Source organism: Euphorbia lathyris, chromosome 1, assembly GCF_963576675.1.
Source record: "Euphorbia lathyris chromosome 1, ddEupLath1.1, whole genome shotgun sequence".
NCBI lineage: Eukaryota > Viridiplantae > Streptophyta > Magnoliopsida > Malpighiales > Euphorbiaceae > Euphorbia > Euphorbia lathyris.
The window spans coordinates 15,112,052-15,133,774 of record NC_088910.1 but is presented as its reverse complement, the minus strand read 5'-3'; the positions used below and the strand labels follow the sequence as shown (position 1 = coordinate 15,133,774).

Genomic DNA, 21,723 nt, shown 5'->3' with positions numbered 1-21,723 from the left:
TCCATAATAAATTAATATAATAATAGTAAAAATTATTAAATATTTAATCTCTTATCTAAAATTGTTTATGATGCAGGGTGATTAGGACTGAAAATAAATAACCCAAAATAGGTAACTTACCCATTTACCCATATGAATTGCCATAATTAATCTAGGAATTTTATTTTATTTAGAATTATTTATTGTTAAACCCAAATAAAAATATTGTTGTCCACCGAATGACATTAGTATTGTTTTTACTTTCGGAAGATAAAACGATAGATTCGCGAATTAAGAGTGATTACATGTGAGAGAAAAAGAGAGTATTGACTCATATTACGAGAGAGATAGAGAGGTAAAAAGTATTTACATCTATTTGATGCAGCTCTAGATCTAAACTTGAGAATTTTATTTTAGACTCTCGAAGTGTCATGTCACTCAATATTCATTCTATTCAATTATCCGGATTTCAGAGTTTTATTTTTTTTTATGAATAAAAAATATAATGGTAATTCACACGTGTCAATAATTGAATGGAATGACTATGAATTGATATGGCACCCTGAGAGTATATAATAAAATTCCTAAACTTGTTAATGTAGCTAGAATCAATATGTAAACCTTATAAAAAGTGAGAATGTCTCCTCAAAGTCTATTTGTATCTTTCGATATTTCCATCTGCTTTTCGCTTAACTTTGAAAACCCAATTGCTCCCAATAGTTCTATATTCTTCTAGTAGATCAACCAACTACGGAATATAGTTCGATCCCATGAAAGACATTTCTTATTCCATTTCCTCGATCCACTTGTCTTTTTCATGACACAAGAGAGTCACTTGGACATTTATGGGCTCTGCGTCATCTTGTGTAACTAAAAGCGCCGTGCCTTGGATACTAAATCGTCGGCGTTCAACTTTTTGCCTTTCAGTGTGGCTTATCTTCGAATCTTGACAAACATATTGCATATATTCGTCATAGTTTGGTATGCTCCCACTCGAACCAAGCTCCATATTCTCATAAGAATTAGGAATCACAGTCACTTAAGGTAGGATCTAGATCATTGGTAACATTTTGAGGTACCGAATCTTGTTCTTGTTTTTCAAAATTTCTCCCACTTGGATGGAGAGATCCAATTTGATTCAATCCCCTGCAATAAAGTGAGATCATGGTCCTCTTCTCCTAACTTAGAAAACTTATTCTCCAAAAAGACAATGTCTCATTATTCTAATTTTGTCAGTCGTCTGTCTTTATTTTCTCCCACTAGGATATATCCTTTTGATACAGTTGGGTATAGACAGTACAACCCTATGGTTTGAGCATGCTCAAATCAGGTTTTCGACCTGGCTATAATTCATATGCGCTTATATTAAAAAAAAAAGAAAAAATTAACATCTGACCCGGATGTGATTCGAATCCATGACTTCCCTAGTTATATGTATGCTCTCAACCACTAGACTAAGAGCTCCGCCACAAAGAAATTGGTATGTTTGCTTCAACCATCATTGACCTAACCACATCGAGAATGAACTGAATCTCGTATCGAAAATGAAGAGGGTGTAAACGAGACTTATTAGTAAAGTTGTTTTCTAATACATGTAGACGCATATTAAAACTGTAAGATTTAAAGTGTTGGATTTTGATCAAAATGGACAATATCTACATAGTATTAGATCAGAATATTACAATTGGTATGAGAGTTGACGACTCTCTAGATGTGATGATGTATGGTTCGTCAATATCAAAACGAAAGCTGCTAAACCTCTAAATCTGTAACGACTCGATTCGGAATTCATCGCGTTAGGGTACGAGAGAAGATTACATTACCGTATACACAATTGTCACGTGTTGTAATAAACATCAAAATCATCATGATTGTAAAAACAGTCATTTCCTGCCCCAAAAACACCATGGCATTACTGTAATTCAAGTACAAAAAAGGGCATTATGGTGAATAAAGTTATTGGATGGATATACTAAACACACGATGGTCTAATGTTTGGCCTCTGAAATCATCTTCAGGTCTTCCTCCCATCCATTATAGCTAAAAAAAACTGTTTGAAAAGGGGAACAAAAACTCTATTAAATACTAAAAAACCCCCCCAAAATTTCAATCTTTTTTGCAAGAATTCCCATTTCCTCCTCTTTCTTCACTCACTCCAATCAAAACACCATTTTCACAAAATGGAAGCTTTTACAACCCAGAAAAAAGAACACTTCTTTCTCATCTTCAATTAGTGTTTTTTACTCTTTTTTCTGTTGAGTGGATTCTGATTCAAGTTTAGCTAAGTGGGTAGCTACCAGATTTGATTGTTACTCCTTTTTTGGGGGGTTTTAAATTCTAATTTCAATCAGTTTCAATCAGTTTCAGTTTCTGGATCTAATTGAAAAAGGGGGGAAAATGGAGTCGGATCTTCAATTTCAGCATCATCAGAAGCAAATGAACACTGGTTTAACAAGGTATCAATCTGCACCAAGTTCATATTTTTCTAACATCCTCGACAGAGATTTCTGTGAAGAGTTATTGAGGCCAACAAGTCCCGAAACAGAGCGAATCTTCGCGAGGTTTTTAGCAAATTCCGGTGGAGGAAACACAGAGAATATTCCTGTTCATGTTCCTGTTCAGAATCAGAACTTTGTAGCAGCTGAAATTAAGCAAGATTCGGAGGAAGAAATGGTCATGGATTCAAGATTGAATCAGCAGAAACAGAGCAACTATCCGTCTGTTTCACAGGGGTTTTTTCAGAACAATTTGAAGCCACCGTTACCGGATCAGAATTCGGATTACCGGATGGCCGGAACCGGGAGAATTCCGGCGAAGAGTGGTGGTGGAAATTGCTCTAATCTTGTACGGCACAGTAGCTCTCCGGCTGGACTTTTCTCCAATATTTCTATTGAAATGGAAAATGGTACTTTTCTTTGCCCTTTTCTGCTTACAAAATTGAAAAAACACAGAGTCAAGATTTTGTATGAATTGATACTTTGAAGTATTAAAAATTTGCTCTTTTCTGCTAAACAATCACTTCAATCACCAAGTGGGTGTTAAAAAGTTCCTTTTTTTAGTATAAAAATAGAGCAAGTTGTTTCATTTTTCAATTTCCTTGGATTTTTCTCATTAATAATGTTTTTTTCTTAGAAAAATTGAATACCCAGTTAAATTTTTGTCCGGGTTTTCGGAATGCGTATGAAATCGGTGTTCAAAACATTAGTTTCGGAAGCAAAGAACGTTGTGCGTTCATTATCAACAGTGAAATATCTAGGATTCACTGACAGGGTGCTTACGGAGGCCTTTAATGTTTTTACATAAACTCATACACAATTTTTTTAAAAGTTTTAGCGTTTTTTTTTGCAACCAGTGGATGCTGGAGTCCTCCAAGCCCCCACCGGATCGTCCTTAATTGTTAAATAAAAATACAAGTGACATCAAGTGATTGTAAAGTGTATTACACCAGAAGTACAGTTTGTTTCATTTTTCAATTTCCTTGGATTTTTTTCATTAATAATGTTCTTTTCTGAGAAAAATTGAATACCCGGTTACTTTTTGTCCGGGTTGTCCGAATGCATATGAAACTGGTATTCAAAACACTAGTTTCAGCGTGGTGATTAAATCACGCATTCATTCTCAACATTGACATATCCATAATTCACTGACAGGGGTGTTTATGGTTTTTTTCTGCGACCAGTGGGTGCTCGAGCTCTCAAGCCCCCACTGGATCCGTCCCTGATTGTCAAATGAAAGTACAAGTGACATGAGTGATTGTAAAGTGTATTACACCGGAATTACAGTAGAGTATTTCGGGAACAACATTACTAATGAGGAATTTTTTTATTTTGGGTGTAGGATATGCTGTGATGAGAGGTATGGGGGATTATGGTACAGCCAAAAGAGAAGCATCTTATTGTTCTTCTCCAGCAGGAAGTAGGCCACCGCCGCCACCGCCGCCGACAGGTGGTTCAGGGGGGAGAATGAGTCCAATAAGTGAAATTGGGAACAAAAACAACATTGGAGAAAATAGCTCCGACAATAATTGTGTTTTTGATGAGAGTCATAGCAATGATTATGTGACAGGTTTCCCAATTGGATCTTGGGATGATAATGCAGCAGTATCTTCTGTCATGTCTCAGAGGTTAACAGATGATGATCGGACACTTTCTGGTCTAAATTCATCAGAAAATCAGGTATCCCATGTCTCTCCTTTTTGTTCTTTCTTGCGAAATCAAATAAAGATTATCCGATTTTAAAATTACAAAGAATTTAAATAAAAATTGTGCGACTTTGTACGTAATCCGAGCAATAATGTTCGGGTTACGCTTTTGTACGACTTCTTGTCGGCAAGAAAGTCAGATAAAGATTGTCTGGCTTTCTTGTTAGAATCGTTCCAAAAGCATTGCTCAAAATCGTGTTATTTCATATATATATTCCATATAGTTTTATATGTCATACAACAACAACAACAACAACAACAACAAAGCCTTAGTCCCGAAATGATTCGGGGTCGGCTAACATGAACCATCATATAAAACCGTGAAAATCAAGTCGTGTCAGCGACACAGATTCGCTCCCTCCACTCCGTCCTATCCACTACCATATTTTCCTCAATTCCCAATAAACTCATATCACTCTCGATCACCCTCCTCCAAGTTTGCTTAGGTCTTCCCCTACCCCTCACCACTACATCCCTTTGCCACTCTTCGGTTCTCCTAACCGGCGCATCAAGCGCTCTACGTCTCACATGGCCAAACCACCTTAGTCGGTTTTCTCTCATTTTATTCTCAATAGATGTAACCCCTACTTTTGTCCTAATTATTTCATTACGCACCCGGTCCTTTCTCGTGTGACCACACATCCATCTCAACATACGCATCTCCGCCACCGACATCTTATGGATGTGGCAGTGTTTCACTGCCCAACACTCCGTACCATATAACAATGCTGGTCTAATTGCCTTCCGGTAGAATTTTCCCTTCAATCTATTAGGCATGCCGGGATCACAAAGGAAACCCGTAGCACTCTTCCACTTGGACCAACCAGCTTTAATCCTATGGGCAACATCTCCATCTACTTCTCCATCCGTTTGGATAATAGATCCTAAATACCGGAAGCAATCCGAGGCCTGAATGATTTTCGTGTCAATCGTGTCATGTCAGTCGGGTTGTCTCTGTAAATCGTGTTTTCGTATCAGAAATTATCACTCTTGATTCTTTCTGCTATTTTTGGATGGGAATTTGTAAGATGTGAAAAGGTTGGACAAACTTTATTCGACGTCGCAATTTTAAAATCGGATAATTTTTATTCAATTTTACTCTAATTTAGGGAACACTATCGCATGTATTATTTCTAACCAGATAATCAATGTGAAATAATGCTCCAATGAAGCATTATCCAGATTGTTTATTGCGTCAATGTAAGGTGCTAGTAGAATATTTGGGGAAACCGCATGATTTTAAAACGCGTCTTTAAATATTGATTATCATCTCAATAATAAGGCTCGCTCATTCTTTCTCTACTTTTTATACGGGCTCAATTCATTCTTGCCCATGGCCATATACTTAGGGCTACTTTTTTGCTCAATCCTTCTACCCTGACGTCATCCGTTCTAGACCGGATCGTTATACGCCCATCAGTTTTAGCCTAATTAGTCCCCGAACCACACATCATACATGGAGAGTCGACTCTAGTATCAATTATAACACGTAGATTGTCCGCTTTAGTTCAACTCCAATACCTTAAAGCTTTAAATAGCATCTACATATATTAGATATACACCCAATCTCTTCTCCATTTTCAACGTGAAATTCAGTTCATTCCTACCCCATGATCATCCTTAGGGTTTTTTCTTGCTCGGGTCTTCTATTCCGATAAAAACATATAATTGTGTTATAAGATAAACTATCTCTGTAAATCATATTATCGTATTAGAAATTGACAACCGTACCGATAAATGTTGAACAGAATCGAGATTCGGGAATTCCAGCACCTCCAAGATTGTCACATCACTTGAGTTTACCAAAAACAGCAGCTGAAATGTCTGCCATTGAAAAGTTTCTGCACCTACAAGACTCTGTTCCTTGCAAGATTCGAGCAAAACGTGGATTTGCTACTCATCCAAGGAGCATTGCGGAGAGGGTAAAACTTAATCAATGTTACTATAACTTTATATCCAATCAACCCTTTTCAAAATTTCCATTAATTGATTCTAGTTATTGTTTTAGGTGAGAAGAACTCGAATTAGTGAAAGAATGAGGAAGCTACAAGATCTCGTACCTAACATGGATAAGGTATTTTAAATTCCTATTTGGATCCTCTCAATTTGAATTTCGTATTTAATATTTCGGGTTCGGATTCTCTCAATTTGAGATGAAACGATCCAATAAATCCAAATCGTCTTTACTAATTTATACGGGTGTCAAGGGGCTTCGGCCCCGGCCTCCAGAACTATCCCTATTAGTGATAGTTACGATCTTTTGTTTTTGATAAATCGAACTGCAAGAGGATCCCAAAAAATGGATTGGGAAAAAAAAAAAACTAAAGCAAGAATTTTTTACTGTGGTTCTGATCAAATGGACCCTATTAATCAGAACTTGAACGGTAAGTTCTGATCAATTGGGTTCACTTAGATCTGGACAATACTAGAATTTTCTTTAATTTAGTTAAAAAAAATTATAAATATAAAAATAAACCTTATAATTTCACGTATTTAAAAACGTATAGTTTAAAAGTTTAGAAATGCACATTGATATTTCCTTACCTTGCAAATATGAACTTTCTTCTTTTTTTCACTAAAACAATTAGTAAATAAGAAGATTTTGAGTATTTTTTTTTATATGTTTTAACGTATTAAAAGAAATATAATAGAAAGACTGTTGAAATTTAGATAAATTTAAATAGTTTTAGTAAAAAAGGTTATCTCTATAAAGGAGAAAAGTTTGTATTTTTATTTATGAACTTTTAAATCATATAAACGTCTATATAAACGCTCAAAACTATTTAATTCATTTTTATAATTTATCCTAATTTTTTTTCCAATCATTGAAAGATAATTTATTTGACCATAAAAATTAATTGAGGTAGTACAAAGTTAATTATGGAATTTACAGGTACTTGTTTTATTGAGTCATCATTGTGACTCATTTGAAGTTTGAAAAGTATTGTTGTCCGAAAAAGTTAAATTTTAAACAAATTATTATCCAATAATTATAACTATTCTGTAACATGGTTACCTATTTTCAGCAAACAAACACATCAGACATGTTGGATTTGGCTGTTGACTACATTAAAGACCTTCAAAAACATGTCAAGGTAAGTTCACTTTACAAACATTCACATCCTTAAGTGGTATTTAATTAACTCGTAGTAATAGAAATTCTACTATGAATCGGGATCAGTAGTGGTCCCTCCATTCAGATAAATTCTACTATGAATCGAGATCAGTAGTGGTCCCTCCATTCAGATAATGCTACATCAGTAGTTGAGGATGACGCGACATCATCTGAGTGGAAAAACCATTATTGATTCTGATCCATAGTAGAATTTTTCCATAATCGACCGTTATATCAAATATGCCAGTGAGTTTTGAAATACATTCTAAACTTCAATAATTATCTTATTGCTAAATGCTAGTGGTATTTCATCAAAGTCAGCTAGTCTAAAAGCTTAAGTTGTTAAATAAGATTTATTCTCTCTACATATGTTGAAATTGTATTGTGGTTCTAAAATTTAAACTCTTCATCTCTAAATTTAAGTGACGTTGATGCTACTATGTCATAGAATCAGTTGATCCGAAAGTCTAAAAGCTTTTAGATTAAATGATTTCTTTAACTAATTAGTTTGTTTTGTGTTGTGTTTCAGACACTCTCCGAGAGTCGTGCAAACTGTACCTGCAACATCAAACAGCAACAACAATTCTAGACTACACAAGTTTGGGTTTATTAGGAATGTATAGAAGCATAAATAATAATAAACATCCAGTAAACGTGGCAGGTAAAACATAAATCTGGATTATCTTTCTCGCTCAGAAGGAAGATAGTGTTTCTAAAAAGACCCTTTATAGGGTATCATAAGGGAGAAAGAGACAAAGTTACTATTAGAAACCTAACTGTAAGAGTAAGATTCATTTATCAAAATTGAATAGAATAACCGTGTACAGTAGTAGCAGAGTCAGAACTTTAAATTTGAGGTGCAATTGCAGTACCTCTAGATTCTCTTTTCAGGTAGAAGGTGGTCTGGAATCACCTGTCACGGGGTGATTCTGGTGATGATGTTTCGATGCACATTTTTCTTTACGGGTGGCTGTATATAGTTCTAGTATGATGTATTGTTGTTGTTGTAAGATGTTTTTTCTAGTTTTGAATCTTTAACCAAATAAAGGTAAGTTTAATTAAGGATGTTGTTTAAGAATAACAAAGAATTTTAGTTGGTATTTTTGAATTTTAGAACTCCATTTTATTGGTAAAGTTTTGCACTTTTCACACGTGTGGGGTACTTTCCTATTTGTTGACATTGTTTGGAGGAATATTTAGTGAAGCATATGATTTTGGGAAAGTTATGAAACCAAACAAACATGTGATTTGGAGTGGCTTTGTTCCATTGGATGTAGCTACTAAAAGTGTCACTTTTTAACTTTTTATGTAATAAGTGGCACCAATTATTTGAGTAAATGATTCTTTCTAGGGAAACGTATAAAAAGTTATGGCAAAAAGAATATTAGGCTTATTATTTTTATTTTATTTTTGCCAAAAAAAAAACATAATTAATCCTTGAAATTTGTCTGTTTAAAAGCACCTGATTAATTATTTTTTCACAGCCATTCGTCATTGATTCTGTTATTGATTCGGTTCTTATTTAACTGTTCTGTTTGAGTTTGGGCAACATGAGCCTTTGAGAGATTTGGTCTATTGATGCGGACATTTTCACTTCCGTGTGGACAATTAAAAAAATAACTTTCTTGATTAAAATAGAGAAAGTAAAAAATAAAAAGATACATATCAATCATCATCTTTCACTTTTGTTAACTTTTGCTACTTCTTACCTACCGCATTACATGTAACGTGTACACACGACGATTGTTTAAAATAATCATATAAACTTAATATGTGGATAAAAAAAATTATTTCATTATTTATCTACATATTGAATCTATATGAAAAAAATTTAAAACAATTGCTACGTGTACATGTCATATGTCAAAAATTACGTCATGTGAAAAAAGTGAACAAATCAGTTATTTTTTCCATTCAAAATGGTTTAAATACCACTTATATGAATACCCTAGAGGGAAAATGTTACAAACTAATACCACATGGTTCAAATGATAAGATTTTGGATACTATAAAAGCCAAATAAAGCATTAATCCTAAAATAAATCAATTATTCAATGTAAATATTATTAAAACCAACATATTGATATGTATCGGTAATGATGTTGATAGTTTTGATCTTAAATTAACAAAGAAAATACTCTTCTCTAGTTAAACTAGAAGGAACTAATCCCAAAGGTTTAAGAACTTTAGCCTCCAATAGAGAAAATTTGTATTTTGATTATGAAAAGATGTATCTTTAGCAAAATGTGAGGCTTTTATACCTCTATAACCCTAAGGTAGAAATGACGTAATACTTCCCAATGCAGTACTAACATCACTTAAGACATTAAGGGTAAAATGATTACAAATAACCTAAAGGCAAACTAGAAAATAGGCTAAATGGAAAAATAGTAAATAGACAGTGGCAAAACAGTAAATACAATATAAAAACAGAAGTTGCAGAAATGGCAGAACTTGGTAGCTAAGTCATTCCACACGTTGTGTGGAAAAGTGACATGTCGTGTGGATTGAAATTCTGATAATCCACACTCCGTGTCGCCAAACCCACACGCCATGTGAGTCAAAAAAAACAGGAACTCTAATTGATTCCCACACGCTGTGTGACTGAGGTGACACGTTGTGCGAAGCTCTTGCCTTGTCTCTCCATTGATGTACTTGGTTCACACAGCGCGTTTCTATTCTCACACGTCGCGTGAGCCTTGTTTCAGGCTTTCCTTTGCTTCCTTCACATTGATGCCCTCATCACATATTTAAGTTTAAGTTAGTAGTTAGTATAATCATGTCACATAACAATGAATACTAGTGTTAATAAAATTTCTTATTTTACTAAGGAAAAAACCTCTAAATTTATTTATTTATTTTACGAACCTTTCATTCATTTGGGTCATAGTTAGGTGTGTTAGCGAGTCGAACAGAGACACAGAGACCGAGGTTGAGTAGGCTCATCTCAACTCGAAAATGGGTGAGATTGAGCTCAAAGTTTGTCGAGCGCAAAAATTATAGGTCTCGTCTCGAGAGAATCAAACACAGACTCGGCTCGAGAAGGTTTCAATTCGAGAATGGTTGAGAATGATATGCACGTAAAATTTGTAATTAAATGTACATATTTTAATATTTTGTTACTTTATTTAAGCTTTCTAACAATGGAAACACCAACTTTAAAATTTTCTTTAAAAAAATCAACATATAATTTACAATTAATTAAATGAAGTTATAAAATTAAAGAGGAGAATACCTACAAAATATATCAAACACAACCAGTAAAAAAAATCAAATATGTTCGTGAACTTTCGAGTCAAGTTTAAAAAAACTCAGGCTCGACTCATTAATGTCTCGAGCCGATTCTCTCGATGCAAGTTTAAAAAAGCTCAAGCTCGACTATTAATATCTCGAGCTGACTCTTGATACGAGCTTTGATTAAGCTTTAACTAAGCCAAATTCGAATAATTTGCAGCTACTCTAACTCATAAATACACTTAGGGGTGTTTGAGAGTTTTAGGTGTTTGATTATGAGTTGTTGTTTGCCTTCATACATGAAAAGTAACTTTTTATAAAAGCAGGAAATTTCTGCTTTTCTAATAGCAAATAGCAACTGAAACAGCACACAAAACAAATGAGCCCTGTCATAATCATATAATTAATGTTAGGTTTGTATTACTCTATTTGGTCTAATTAATTAGAAGTTATTGTCATGTTTTCTGGCATCCATATAGAGGAAACAAGTTGGTATATATATGTACAATTACAAATAAGAAGTATGTATGTATTGGGTTGTAGTAGTGCTTTGCTACATCTTTTTTCCACCTTATATTGTATTATTGGTTGGGAACCAGTTTCAACACTTCCATCTAAGCTTATCCCCTCCATTCAATTGCAATCCAAGTCACTCATAAAATATATTTTATCCTTATACATAAATACAAAATAAAATAAAAAGTACAATTTTTTATATGAAAAATATATTTATCATAATTTATGGTGACACATAAAAACAAGTGAATCATGTATTTAACATTATCCAAATCATTGTTTCATAAATTAATGGATTTTTCTTGATTTGAAGTTTAGTGTTACACTAATTACAAATAAATGTACGTTAACAAATAAAATGGACTAATAGTCACTAGCAACAACAAACAGTGAACAACTAATAATAATAATAAACAGTGAATATTATCAGATGACTGGTTGTAATAATTTCTACATATTCTTAATAAGATGATAGTTAAAAAATGGATTAAAGTTCCATTTAATTTATGTGGTATCCAAGATGTTATCATTTGACTCATGTGATATCATTTGATAACATAAATTATTCCTATAGGTGACATTTGACTCATTTTCGATAGAAAATTATATGGTTTATTAAATTTTTCGCATGTCACAATTTTTAACATGTGGGATGCATACATGTCAATTGTTTTAATTATTATTTTTTCATATAGACTTAATACGTGGATAAATAAAAAATTTAGTTTTTTTCTTATTTATCCATATATAAAGTCTATATGGAAAAAAAATAATCAAAACAATTCCATGTGTACATATTACGTGTTAAAAATTGTATCACGTAAGAAGGATTAGTAAATTAGTTAAATTTTCATTCAAAATCGGTTAAATATCACATATAAAAATACCCGCAACATACTACAAATGACAAAATTTTGGATACAGACTTTATACCTTAAAAATTCACAAGTTATCAGTGATAACTAATTAGGCCCGGTTGCTTGAAGTAAATATTAATTCGAGAAGCCTATATATAACCGATAGAGATGCAAAGGCCCAGTTTTGAGGAATCTTTATTAGGAGCTGCTTAAGCAGACACATGGACCAATAGCAGTCCGGATCCCAAAAGCACGTTCCTATCTCCCACCAAATGTGGAGCTTTGTGAAGCTTGGAGTCCGGATCCAATCAAAGGTTGCCACGTGTAAAGTACACAAACTTGTATGTAAGTCACCAATTACGTATAAATAGCCTTGAAGTAATGACTTCACGTACATATTATTCACATTACATACTGTCTCCTAATCATTGCTTTCAAAATTAATTTCGTACTCCTCAGTACCATTCTAACTTAAGTATTAGAAAGGATTCTCCGGACTTCGGCTTATTTTTGACTGTTTATTGTCATATCAAGTCATCGGAACAGTTGGAAGACAGAATTCATTATAGAGTACATCAACAAGTAATTACAATCCTTCACACTTTTTTAGTATGAATACCAAAACTTTAGGTATTTTCCACACAAAAACAAACAAAATAGTTCCATCACTTTCAATAATCAATGTGTTGTGAAGTGTCCAAAATGGGGTTTAAACTAGGTGAGGTGACATGTTTCTCTTGCAATTTCCAACCACAAAATTCAAAAAGTTTGTCTGAAAAGGGTATGAGTTAAATGTTTGAAACTTGAGGCTATTATTCAATCATTCCAAATATAAATAAGGGTAATTAATTTATTAGTCCCTATATTTTGACAAAACACACTATTTAGTCCCTGTATTTTCAAAAACACATGATAAAGTCCCTAACCTTTTTTTCGATGAACTGTTTAGTCCCTAACGTTTTTCTCAGTGAACTGTTTAATCCATGCCGTTAAACTCTTATGAAGATTTTGTTAGTCAATTTGGATTTGCATTCTTCTTTTCCTTTATTTTCATTTCCTTTAAACTCTAATGCATCTGAAATCAATTTTGAGTGTTCTTCTTCTTGATTTTCTCCTTAATCGTAAATTCGTAAGCTTTAGGTTTGTTCTTTTTCTTGTTCTCCATACAAATAACTTCTTCTTCTAAATTGGATTTCCTCTTCTAAAGTTTGAAGGTAAATAGTAAAGTGTAATTTAGTCATTTCCGAAGTCATAAACGGTAAAAAATCTAACAAACAGACGAAAGGACTAAACAGTTCACTAAGAAAAAGATTAGGGACCCTACCATGTGTTTTTAAAAATACAGGGACTAAACAGTATGTTTTGTCAAAATATAAGGACTAATAAATTAATTACCCTATAAATAAAAATAAAAATATTAGTTAGTTGATAGGTGGAGGACACAGCTGGATGCAGCAACGGTTGAGTCACTATCCGAGTTGGCCCCATTTCTTCTATCATGATAGTGAATGCCATGTCATTGCTTACCTCAACTTAATTTAATTTCTTTCACTCCAAAAATTAAAATGGATAATTTTGAAAATTTCAATGTGTGAAACACACTATGTTTCTATCAATTTAAATTTGTTGATGATAATGTTTTGGCTTAAAGCATCATTTCCCTACAATAGTGGAGCCAAGAATTTATGTTTGAGGAGATGTATGGACTTGATGGTGATTTTCTGTTAAGGGTGTTTGGTATGAGAGATAAATGAGGCGGAATAGGATAAAAAATCCAATGATAAATTATTTCATAGGTTGGGATAGAATAAAAAAAATTAAAAGATCAATTATTTCATATTTGTTTTTGGGATAGAGTAATGAGATAAGAAAATGATAAACATCTTATCTCTCGAATCTTATATCTAGAAGGGGATGATGATACAGATTAATATCGAACTAGATGATTTTAATCGTAAACCGACAAAGATTTTCTTCTTAAACCAAGCTTGAAGGAGTTAATCCCAATGTATAGAAGAACACACTCCAATGGAAGCTGTTTTTGATTAATTTCATAAAAAGTTTTCTTTCAATACAAATAAGGAGGCTTATATACCTCTCATAATTCAAGAGTAAAAAGACCTAGATACCCAACTAAGGTTACAACTCAATAGAGAAAGGATAAGGGTAAAGAGGGGATAAAAGGGAAAATGACATTTAGGCTATTATCTCAATGACAAGACAGTAATTACATGAGTGGCAAAATAGTAAATTGCGAAAAGGAACAGAAAAACTGACGGATGCGTCTCTTTATTCGTATTGCTGAAAAATCACCCCACACGTCGAGTGAGGGTACCACACGATGTGTGGCCGTCATTCTGCTCCAAGCTCGAGTTGCCTTCGATCCTCACACGACGTGTGCCCTCATGACACGTTGTGTGAGGGTTAAAATCAAACTTCCCCACTTAGAGTTCCAGCCTCGAGTGAGGGTTTTTCACTCCCACGCTCCTTTTCATCCTCATTCCGGCTCTTGTATTGGAGATGTCCGCATCAGGTGGTATAAGGGGTGAGATAAGTTCCTATGATTTTAATGAGATGAAAAAATTAATTTTATCCCTCAAATTAATGTTATGTAGTTTAAGTAGAGGTAATATAGTCAAATATATTATTTTATCTCTATCTCAATCTCACAAAACAAACGTGGAATAATAATTACCAACTATCTTATTTTTATATTATCCATGTCTTTTATCTTTATCCATATCCCAACTTTTATCCTTATCTTTATCCCCATCAAATGCCAAACGCCTTTTTAGGGTTTAGAATTTTTTTTTTGGATCTTCAGAACTTTAAAACTTCATCGTTTTTGTGTGAGTGGCTAAAAAATTAAAAGTGTTCAACTTAAAAGGAGTAAATATCTTTAACGTTTTATAAGTCTAACGCTAATTTTTTTTAAAAATATATAATTTTTATCTTTTTATTTTTAGTTACAAATTTCTTATAAATTTTATAAATTAAAATCTAATTCAAAAATTTCTGGTCTGGGGTCGTTATTTGGTTTGGGGGTGCTAATCTGGTTGAGATGGCTGTATTTTCTTCGTCCTTCGGTTACCACACTTTACTAAAAAAAATCTAATTCAAAAATTAAGTTATTTGAGTTTCAAAAATAAAAAATTGATTTAAAAAAAATAGTTCAAAAGTGTTAACAAGATAAAGTGTGTATAGAAAATAATTAATAATAATAACATGGTTATTTAGAAAATAAAATTCAAATAATTAAAAATTTTATAAAAAAAAGTTTTATGAGATTTTTTTTTTAAAGAAAAGAAGAAATTTATTGATCACTTCTCAAAACTGATACAAGAAAGGAATTTATATAATCTAACATAGAATCAATCTTTCTAGCTAAAGTATGAGCTACTAGATTTGCAGATCGTTTGACAACCTGAACACAACAGTTATGAATTTCTCTCATAAAAGATTTACAATAAGAAACAATAAGACCTAACGTAGAATTCACATTCTCTTGATCGTTGAATAAAAGTTGAGAATGTGATTCCATAACAACATTTTGAAAGCCAACATCCGTTAATTAGCTTAAAGCTTCTAGGACGTTGATGCCCTCAATGATAAGCACATCAGATGTAAGAGGTAGACTACCATTTCGAGAATGAATAAAACCAGTAGAGACTCTTAACAAAACCATAACTAACTGGTTGAGAAAGCGGAAAAAGAGCAATGTCCACAATACACTTAAACGATCCAGAAGGTGAAAACGATTTAATTGGAGAAGTTGGAGAGGACCCTGCAGGATACATCGACGGATGGTAGAGAGATTAGCGAGAAAAAAGAGCAGACGCCGAACTAAAAAACACACCCGTTGATGAATGATGATTGTGTCAGACCACCTGATTTCTATTTCGCCAAATCATCCAACAGAGATCAGCCGTGATTGCAAAATCAAAGCCATTTAAATACATGAAACCAACTCAACTATTTTAAAATATTGAAATTATACAGCAATATAAACCAAATTAGGAGGATCTTTCGAGACCAAAATCATGCTACTTAGGGGTAGAACCGAAGACCTCTTAATTCATCTAAATATTGATTTTTATCGTATAACTTATTACTTGATAACATTTATCTTCAATCTATTCAAAATTTTGGTCTTTCCCTTATTACTTATCAGCCTATTATTACTAGTAACATTGTTTTTGAACTTAGATATCATTTGGTTACATTAGAATTTCAATCTAAATTAACAATATACTTTTCACACAAATCTAATCTAATATAATTTAAAATATAAATCTCGAATTTGACAAAAAAAAATTGACGAGCTTAGATAGCTTGGATTGGACCACTCTATTAAAAGCCGGTCTATATAGGCTTGACAGATATTGAATCCGTGAGCTATTTACTCTCATATACTTAAGTTAATATATGTAAGATATGTAATAATTTCTGATATGAAACACAATTTATAAGGACAATCCAATTAACATAAAATAAATAATACAAAAATCATTTTCTTAAGAATTATTTCATATATAACTTTATAATATATATATGAATTTGTCAAAAACAAAGTAACCATATAATACACCTGAAATTATATATAATGTGGAGGGAGAGTTGTATAAATGATAAGTTCTACCTTTATATGTCTTGGGTTTTTTTTTGAAATTTTATATGTCTTGGGTTATATTTTGTTATATATAATTTGTTATAGGCTTTTTTTTTTGAGTTTAGGATAGGCCCATTGGACCTTTTATGTGGCTATATCCATCAGTCATTCTTTCTCTCAAATTCTATCTGCATTAATATATTTATTTACATAAGATATATTTAATTAAATAATATAATTATTTTCAAAATTAAATAAAATGTATTTATGGGCTTGATTAGTATAAATTGAATGATTAATTGCTTTTAGAAATTTTATGTTAAGAATATTTTAATTTCCCTTTTTTGCAATAGATATATAAGTTGAAATTTGATCTTTAATTTTGTTTAGAATTATTTTCTTTTTTTTTATGGTATGTATAATCTAATTGATAATAAATGTTTTTATTGTGAAAATACAATTGTTATTTTTATCGTGGTGGGGCGGAGGTAGATGCTCGGTTTGAGGCTGTTTGGAAAATTAAAGTCCCTCATCGTATCCGGACTTTCCTTTGGTTGTGTCTTCATGGTAGGATTCTCACTAATCTGGAGCGGAAAAGAAGGCATTTAAGCAAGGTGGATGTTTGTTCTATTTGCCACAGGGAACCTGAGTCTATTATTCATGTGCTCAGGGACTACCCTGTGAGCGCTCATGTTTGGCGGGGGCTTCTGCCACCGGGATCGTGGGGATATTTCTTTGATATGGCTAAAGAATCGTGGTTAAATGACTGTATGGTGGGACTTGATAAAATGTTTGGGATTCGGAATTGGGCGAGTCTTTTTGCAGTGACGGTTCATAAGCTTTGGACTTGGAGGAATTTAGAGCTCTTTTGTAACGGTGAAGGTATCTCGGGTGATCGAATTGCTTCGATTCATAGAACATTGGATGGTATTATTGCGGCTTGGGATGTCTGGCCGAAGCTGACTGGAGGGGGAGGCAGGCGGAAGGTTCTTCAGTGGCGAATACCGGATAGGGACTAGTTTAAACTCAATATGGATGGCTCGTCTAATGCTTCGACGAGTCAGATTGCTTCTGGTAGCATGATTAGGGATAGTTTGGGGAAATGGTGCAAGGGTTTTACTCAAAATGTGGGTCAGAGTGATATTTTGACTGCTGAGTTGTGGGGGATCCATACTGGTCTAAAGTTAGCTGTGGATTCAAATTACCGGCAGTTGATTGTGGAGTCTGACTGTCTTCAGGCGGTTAATTTGGTTATTTCTGATACGCCTCTTCACCACCCGGCTCGTGCTTTAATCCAGGGTATCAAATCCCTTATGTCTTGTTTTGAGAATGTCGTGGTGTGCCACATCTACAGGGAGTGTAATAAGTGTGCGGATTTCCTTGCTCGCTCTGCTATCGGCCTGGTGCCAGGGATCTCGGTTTTACAGACAGCTCCGACCTTGTTATCTTCTCTTCTGCATGAAGATCCTGCAGGCAGACCCTGTTTGAGGCTTGTGACCTCTTGATTTATCTTTCGGTTCTTTTTGTTGTTTGCTTTTGTTTTGTCTGTTTTCTACCAAAAAAAAATGCTATCATAAGCATATTTACAAAAAAAAAATCATATAGAAACTTTATACCGTCAAGAATTAGTCACAATGTTAAAATGTGTAAAGTTTAATGGTCATGAATGCACTTTACCCCACCTCCTCCACCTGAAACCAAATACTAATCCTATCTCAATCCCAGACTCTGTTATGTGGAATGAAACAAGCATTTTGATTACCATAAGTACATCTCAAAGCGATAAAAAATCATTTACACAAATTCAGGATTCAATGATAGAGGGTGATTTAATTTTTTGAATGCATTTATCAACCAGAGTTAATTTCTGATATTAAGCATACGATGTAAGTACTATTCACTTACTTCTAATCCTATTCCTATACAAAACTAAGTAACTATACAAAGTAAATTAAAACAATAGAAACTTCATAGATGGATACACACATGCATATCTTTGTAACATGAAATTGGAAAATAAAACAAAAACCCATTGCATTTTGAAGAGCTATAAATTTAATATCTCTTACTCCTTTGGCTTTTTGTACTGTGTTTATGGATTCAACTTTTATTTTCCAAATTCCCTTATCAAAACGACATGGTTTTGATAAGTGGATTTGCATATCGAAACAACTTCGTTTTTTATAAGTGGATTCGGGAAAAATAAAATACAACGCAACAGAGACTATTTTGAAGTCTCATCTTCTTTCCCAATATACCTGACTCTAAACTCTAACCTTAAAATTTAAAAATCAAATATGTACCATCGACATTGCCTTCATCGTTTGGTGTTTTTCCTTCACAATAGTGCTCTCTAGTTATTTATGGATGCTAAATTGACATTTTTGGGGTGCTTTTACAAAACAAATTGAAGCTTCGTAAAGAGCTTGAATGGAGTTTTCTAACCCTAGTGGCCCCTCTATCCCCCCTAGATTTGTCCCTGTATATAGACCAACCATACATCCTTTCGAACTGAAATTGAACACAATCATGCATTGAACCCTCTCTTCAAGACATCAACGTAGCTCCACACATTTCTTTAAACAAAACTAGGGTTATTTTCCAATTGGGAAGAAAGGAAAGACTCTATTAGAAAAAAAATTATCTTTGAATAATGGACAGCCAAAATGTGAGCACTATTGATGAAGTTTCACCCCTGAATTTCCCAACAACAAGAGATAAAATCATGTAATTCTCTAAACCGCAAACCTCCATTATTCTTTCTAAGACATAAAATATCTCAATCGAACCAATGAATATTATTTTTTTGTCTTTGTCCTTCGTACTCTACCAAAATAAGTTCATCATCTTTTGCAACTCATCATAAATAGATTTGGGAAGAAGGAAAGTACTCATACATAAGGTAAGCAAAGCTTGCGCCACAAACTTAAGTAACACACCCTTATCGGTAGCAGATAGGAAACAGAAAGTCCAACTAGTGAACCACTTGGCCAGTATATCCTTTAGAAATACAGAAATATACCTCTTGGACCTTCCAACAAGAGAGGGAAGACCCAAATAATGTCCAATATCCAAAAGAGAATGCATACCTAAGATGGAGCAGATGTCATCTTTTGCATCCTCCCTAACATTTGAGTTGAAGAAAATTCCTAATAATAGATAATACCTTAACTGCTTTTGAGGTTTTCTATTCCATGAAACACAAAGTGTCGGGAAAGAGGGGATTTTTTACTCTCAAATTAGACATGAGTAAAGCATACGACTAAGTCGAATGGGTTTTTCTTGAAAGAGTAATGCTACAAATGTGGCTTATGTATGTCTTTATGAACCTAATTATGAAGCACATAACTCATTTACTTTCTCATTTTTTTTATTAATAGTCAAAGCTCCATACTTCTGGCTCATAGCCGGGGTTTACCCCAAGGTGACCCGATCTCACTATACTTGTTCTTAGCATGTGCTGGAGCTTTATCCGCTCTAAATCAGAATGTAGAAAGATAAAGGGATATCCATAGGTTTTGAATTAGTTGATAGTGACAAAGTATCTCCCATTTATCATTTGCAAATGACTCCATCTTCTTTGCCCGTGCTAATATAGAGAATTTAGACATGTCCTTAATTGCTATGAAAATGCATTTGGCAAAAAAAGTTAACTAAGGAATATCTAAAATCACCCTTTCTAGGAATATTGACTCTACTACACGGAATATGATATGCAAATATGTAAGATTCAAGGAGGTTGGGACGTTTCTGAGATACTTAAGTCTTCCATCCATCATCGGTAGATAAAAAAGCATATGTTTGCTTATTTTAGAGACAGACTAATCAAATCTATTGATCAATCGACATGTAGTATGCAATGAGCTATTTTACATTATCCAACTAATTTTGTCATGAAATCCAACAGTTAATAACATAATTCTAATGGGCGCACAATGACACTGAGAAAGAAATGCACTAGATTCAATGGAATAGCGTGTATCAGCAAAATCATAGGAGTGCCTTGGGCTTTGTATGGATTGAGTCTTTCAATCTCCATATGCTAGCAAAGCAAGATCCGAGACTGATTTCTAACTGGTCACGAAATCGAGAGTTTGGGATCAGGGAAAATTTTCGATGTGCTCCACCTCACTGAAGCATAAGTTGTTTGCAATATCATTATTCCCTATACTAATGGCTCTGGCACCTTAATGTGGAAATTTACCAAACAAGGAACATACTCCTCGAAGTCGGGATATAGAGCCTTGGAGACCTCACTACTTGATGGTACCACGGTAGGCAACTGAACGTGCATACATAGATTGAAGCTTCCCTTACGAATTAAAGTGTTCCTTTGGAAATTCTGCACACAGTGTCTGCCGCTCCGGTCATAACTTCAAAGCTGCCACATTAATGTGCCTATGACCTGCACTCTTTCTGAATGACTGTCGAACATGGCTGGCACCTCTTCATTGCTTTCTCCTTCTTTGTAACGTGTTGGAATGCAACAGGGATCAATCGGCCTTAGGGGTAATTTGAGTATGTTAATGAATATGGTTCACTAATTTCTGTCGAACTGTACGTTTAGGGGAGATTGAGGTAGCGACAATGGTATTGTATGCAATTTGGAAATAACAAAGTAATTTGATATGGAACTCTGTCACTGTTACGACAACAGAGAGCTAGAAGACCACTCGAGATTTCTACCATGACTGGGCAAAATGCAGGAAGCCGGCAGAAAAGGTGCATTACGAATTTAGTTTAGCAAACGAGTAGATGGCTTGCTCTGGAACTAGGGATTGTGAAGTGTAACATTGATGCATCAGTATTTCAAGAGGCTAGCTTGTGTGGAGTTGGCAATGTGTTCAACGATACTAACAGTGGTCTAACACATTTCCGCATGAAGGTTGTTCAAGGAACAGATGATGCCATAATCGTCAAGGTGTTAGCATTTAGACACGCTATGATGTGGGTAGTGTCCTTAAATCTATCAAAAATATGGTTTGAAACGGACTCCAAAGAAGTGTCGGGCGACTTACACTTCAGTCAGGTAGATCTGTCAATTTTCGATGTAATTCTTTAAGACCGCAGGAATTTTCTTATTGATCATACGAACTATCAAGTGTTATTCGCTCATCGTTTAGTGAATAGAGCTACTCACTCACCTAATTGTCAGGCACGCTCTTTTCCAATGCCAAATGATAATTTTTTTCTAGTTTCCCGTACAACTTTC

The 21,723-nt window shown here is 33.9% G+C and overlaps 1 protein-coding gene across 1 annotated transcript; it reads left to right on the top strand.

Annotated features, from left to right (window-relative positions):
• Positions 1–1,977: 1,977 nt before the first annotated feature.
• On the top strand, positions 1,978–8,357 carry LOC136222629 (transcription factor bHLH122-like). Its single transcript, XM_066010373.1, has 6 exons — positions 1,978–2,884; positions 3,817–4,154; positions 5,929–6,102; positions 6,189–6,254; positions 7,207–7,275; positions 7,825–8,357. Exons 1-6 carry the CDS (start codon positions 2,377–2,379, stop codon positions 7,882–7,884), a joined length of 1,215 nt encoding a protein of 404 aa, XP_065866445.1. The 5' UTR covers positions 1,978–2,376; the 3' UTR covers positions 7,885–8,357.
• The last annotated feature ends 13,366 nt before the right edge of the window (positions 8,358–21,723 follow it).

What these genes read in the sequence shown, in the direction of transcription:
- LOC136222629 (XM_066010373.1), top strand. Translation starts at nt 2,377, where the DNA reads ATGGAGTCGGATCTTCAATTTCAGCATCATCAGAAGCAAATGAACACT. An exon ending in TTCTATTGAAATGGAAAATG is followed by an intron (nt 2,885 to 3,816) that starts GTACTTTTCTTT and finishes TTTTGGGTGTAG; the next exon opens with GATATGCTGTGATGAGAGGT. An exon ending in TAAATTCATCAGAAAATCAG is followed by an intron (nt 4,155 to 5,928) that starts GTATCCCATGTC and finishes AATGTTGAACAG; the next exon opens with AATCGAGATTCGGGAATTCC.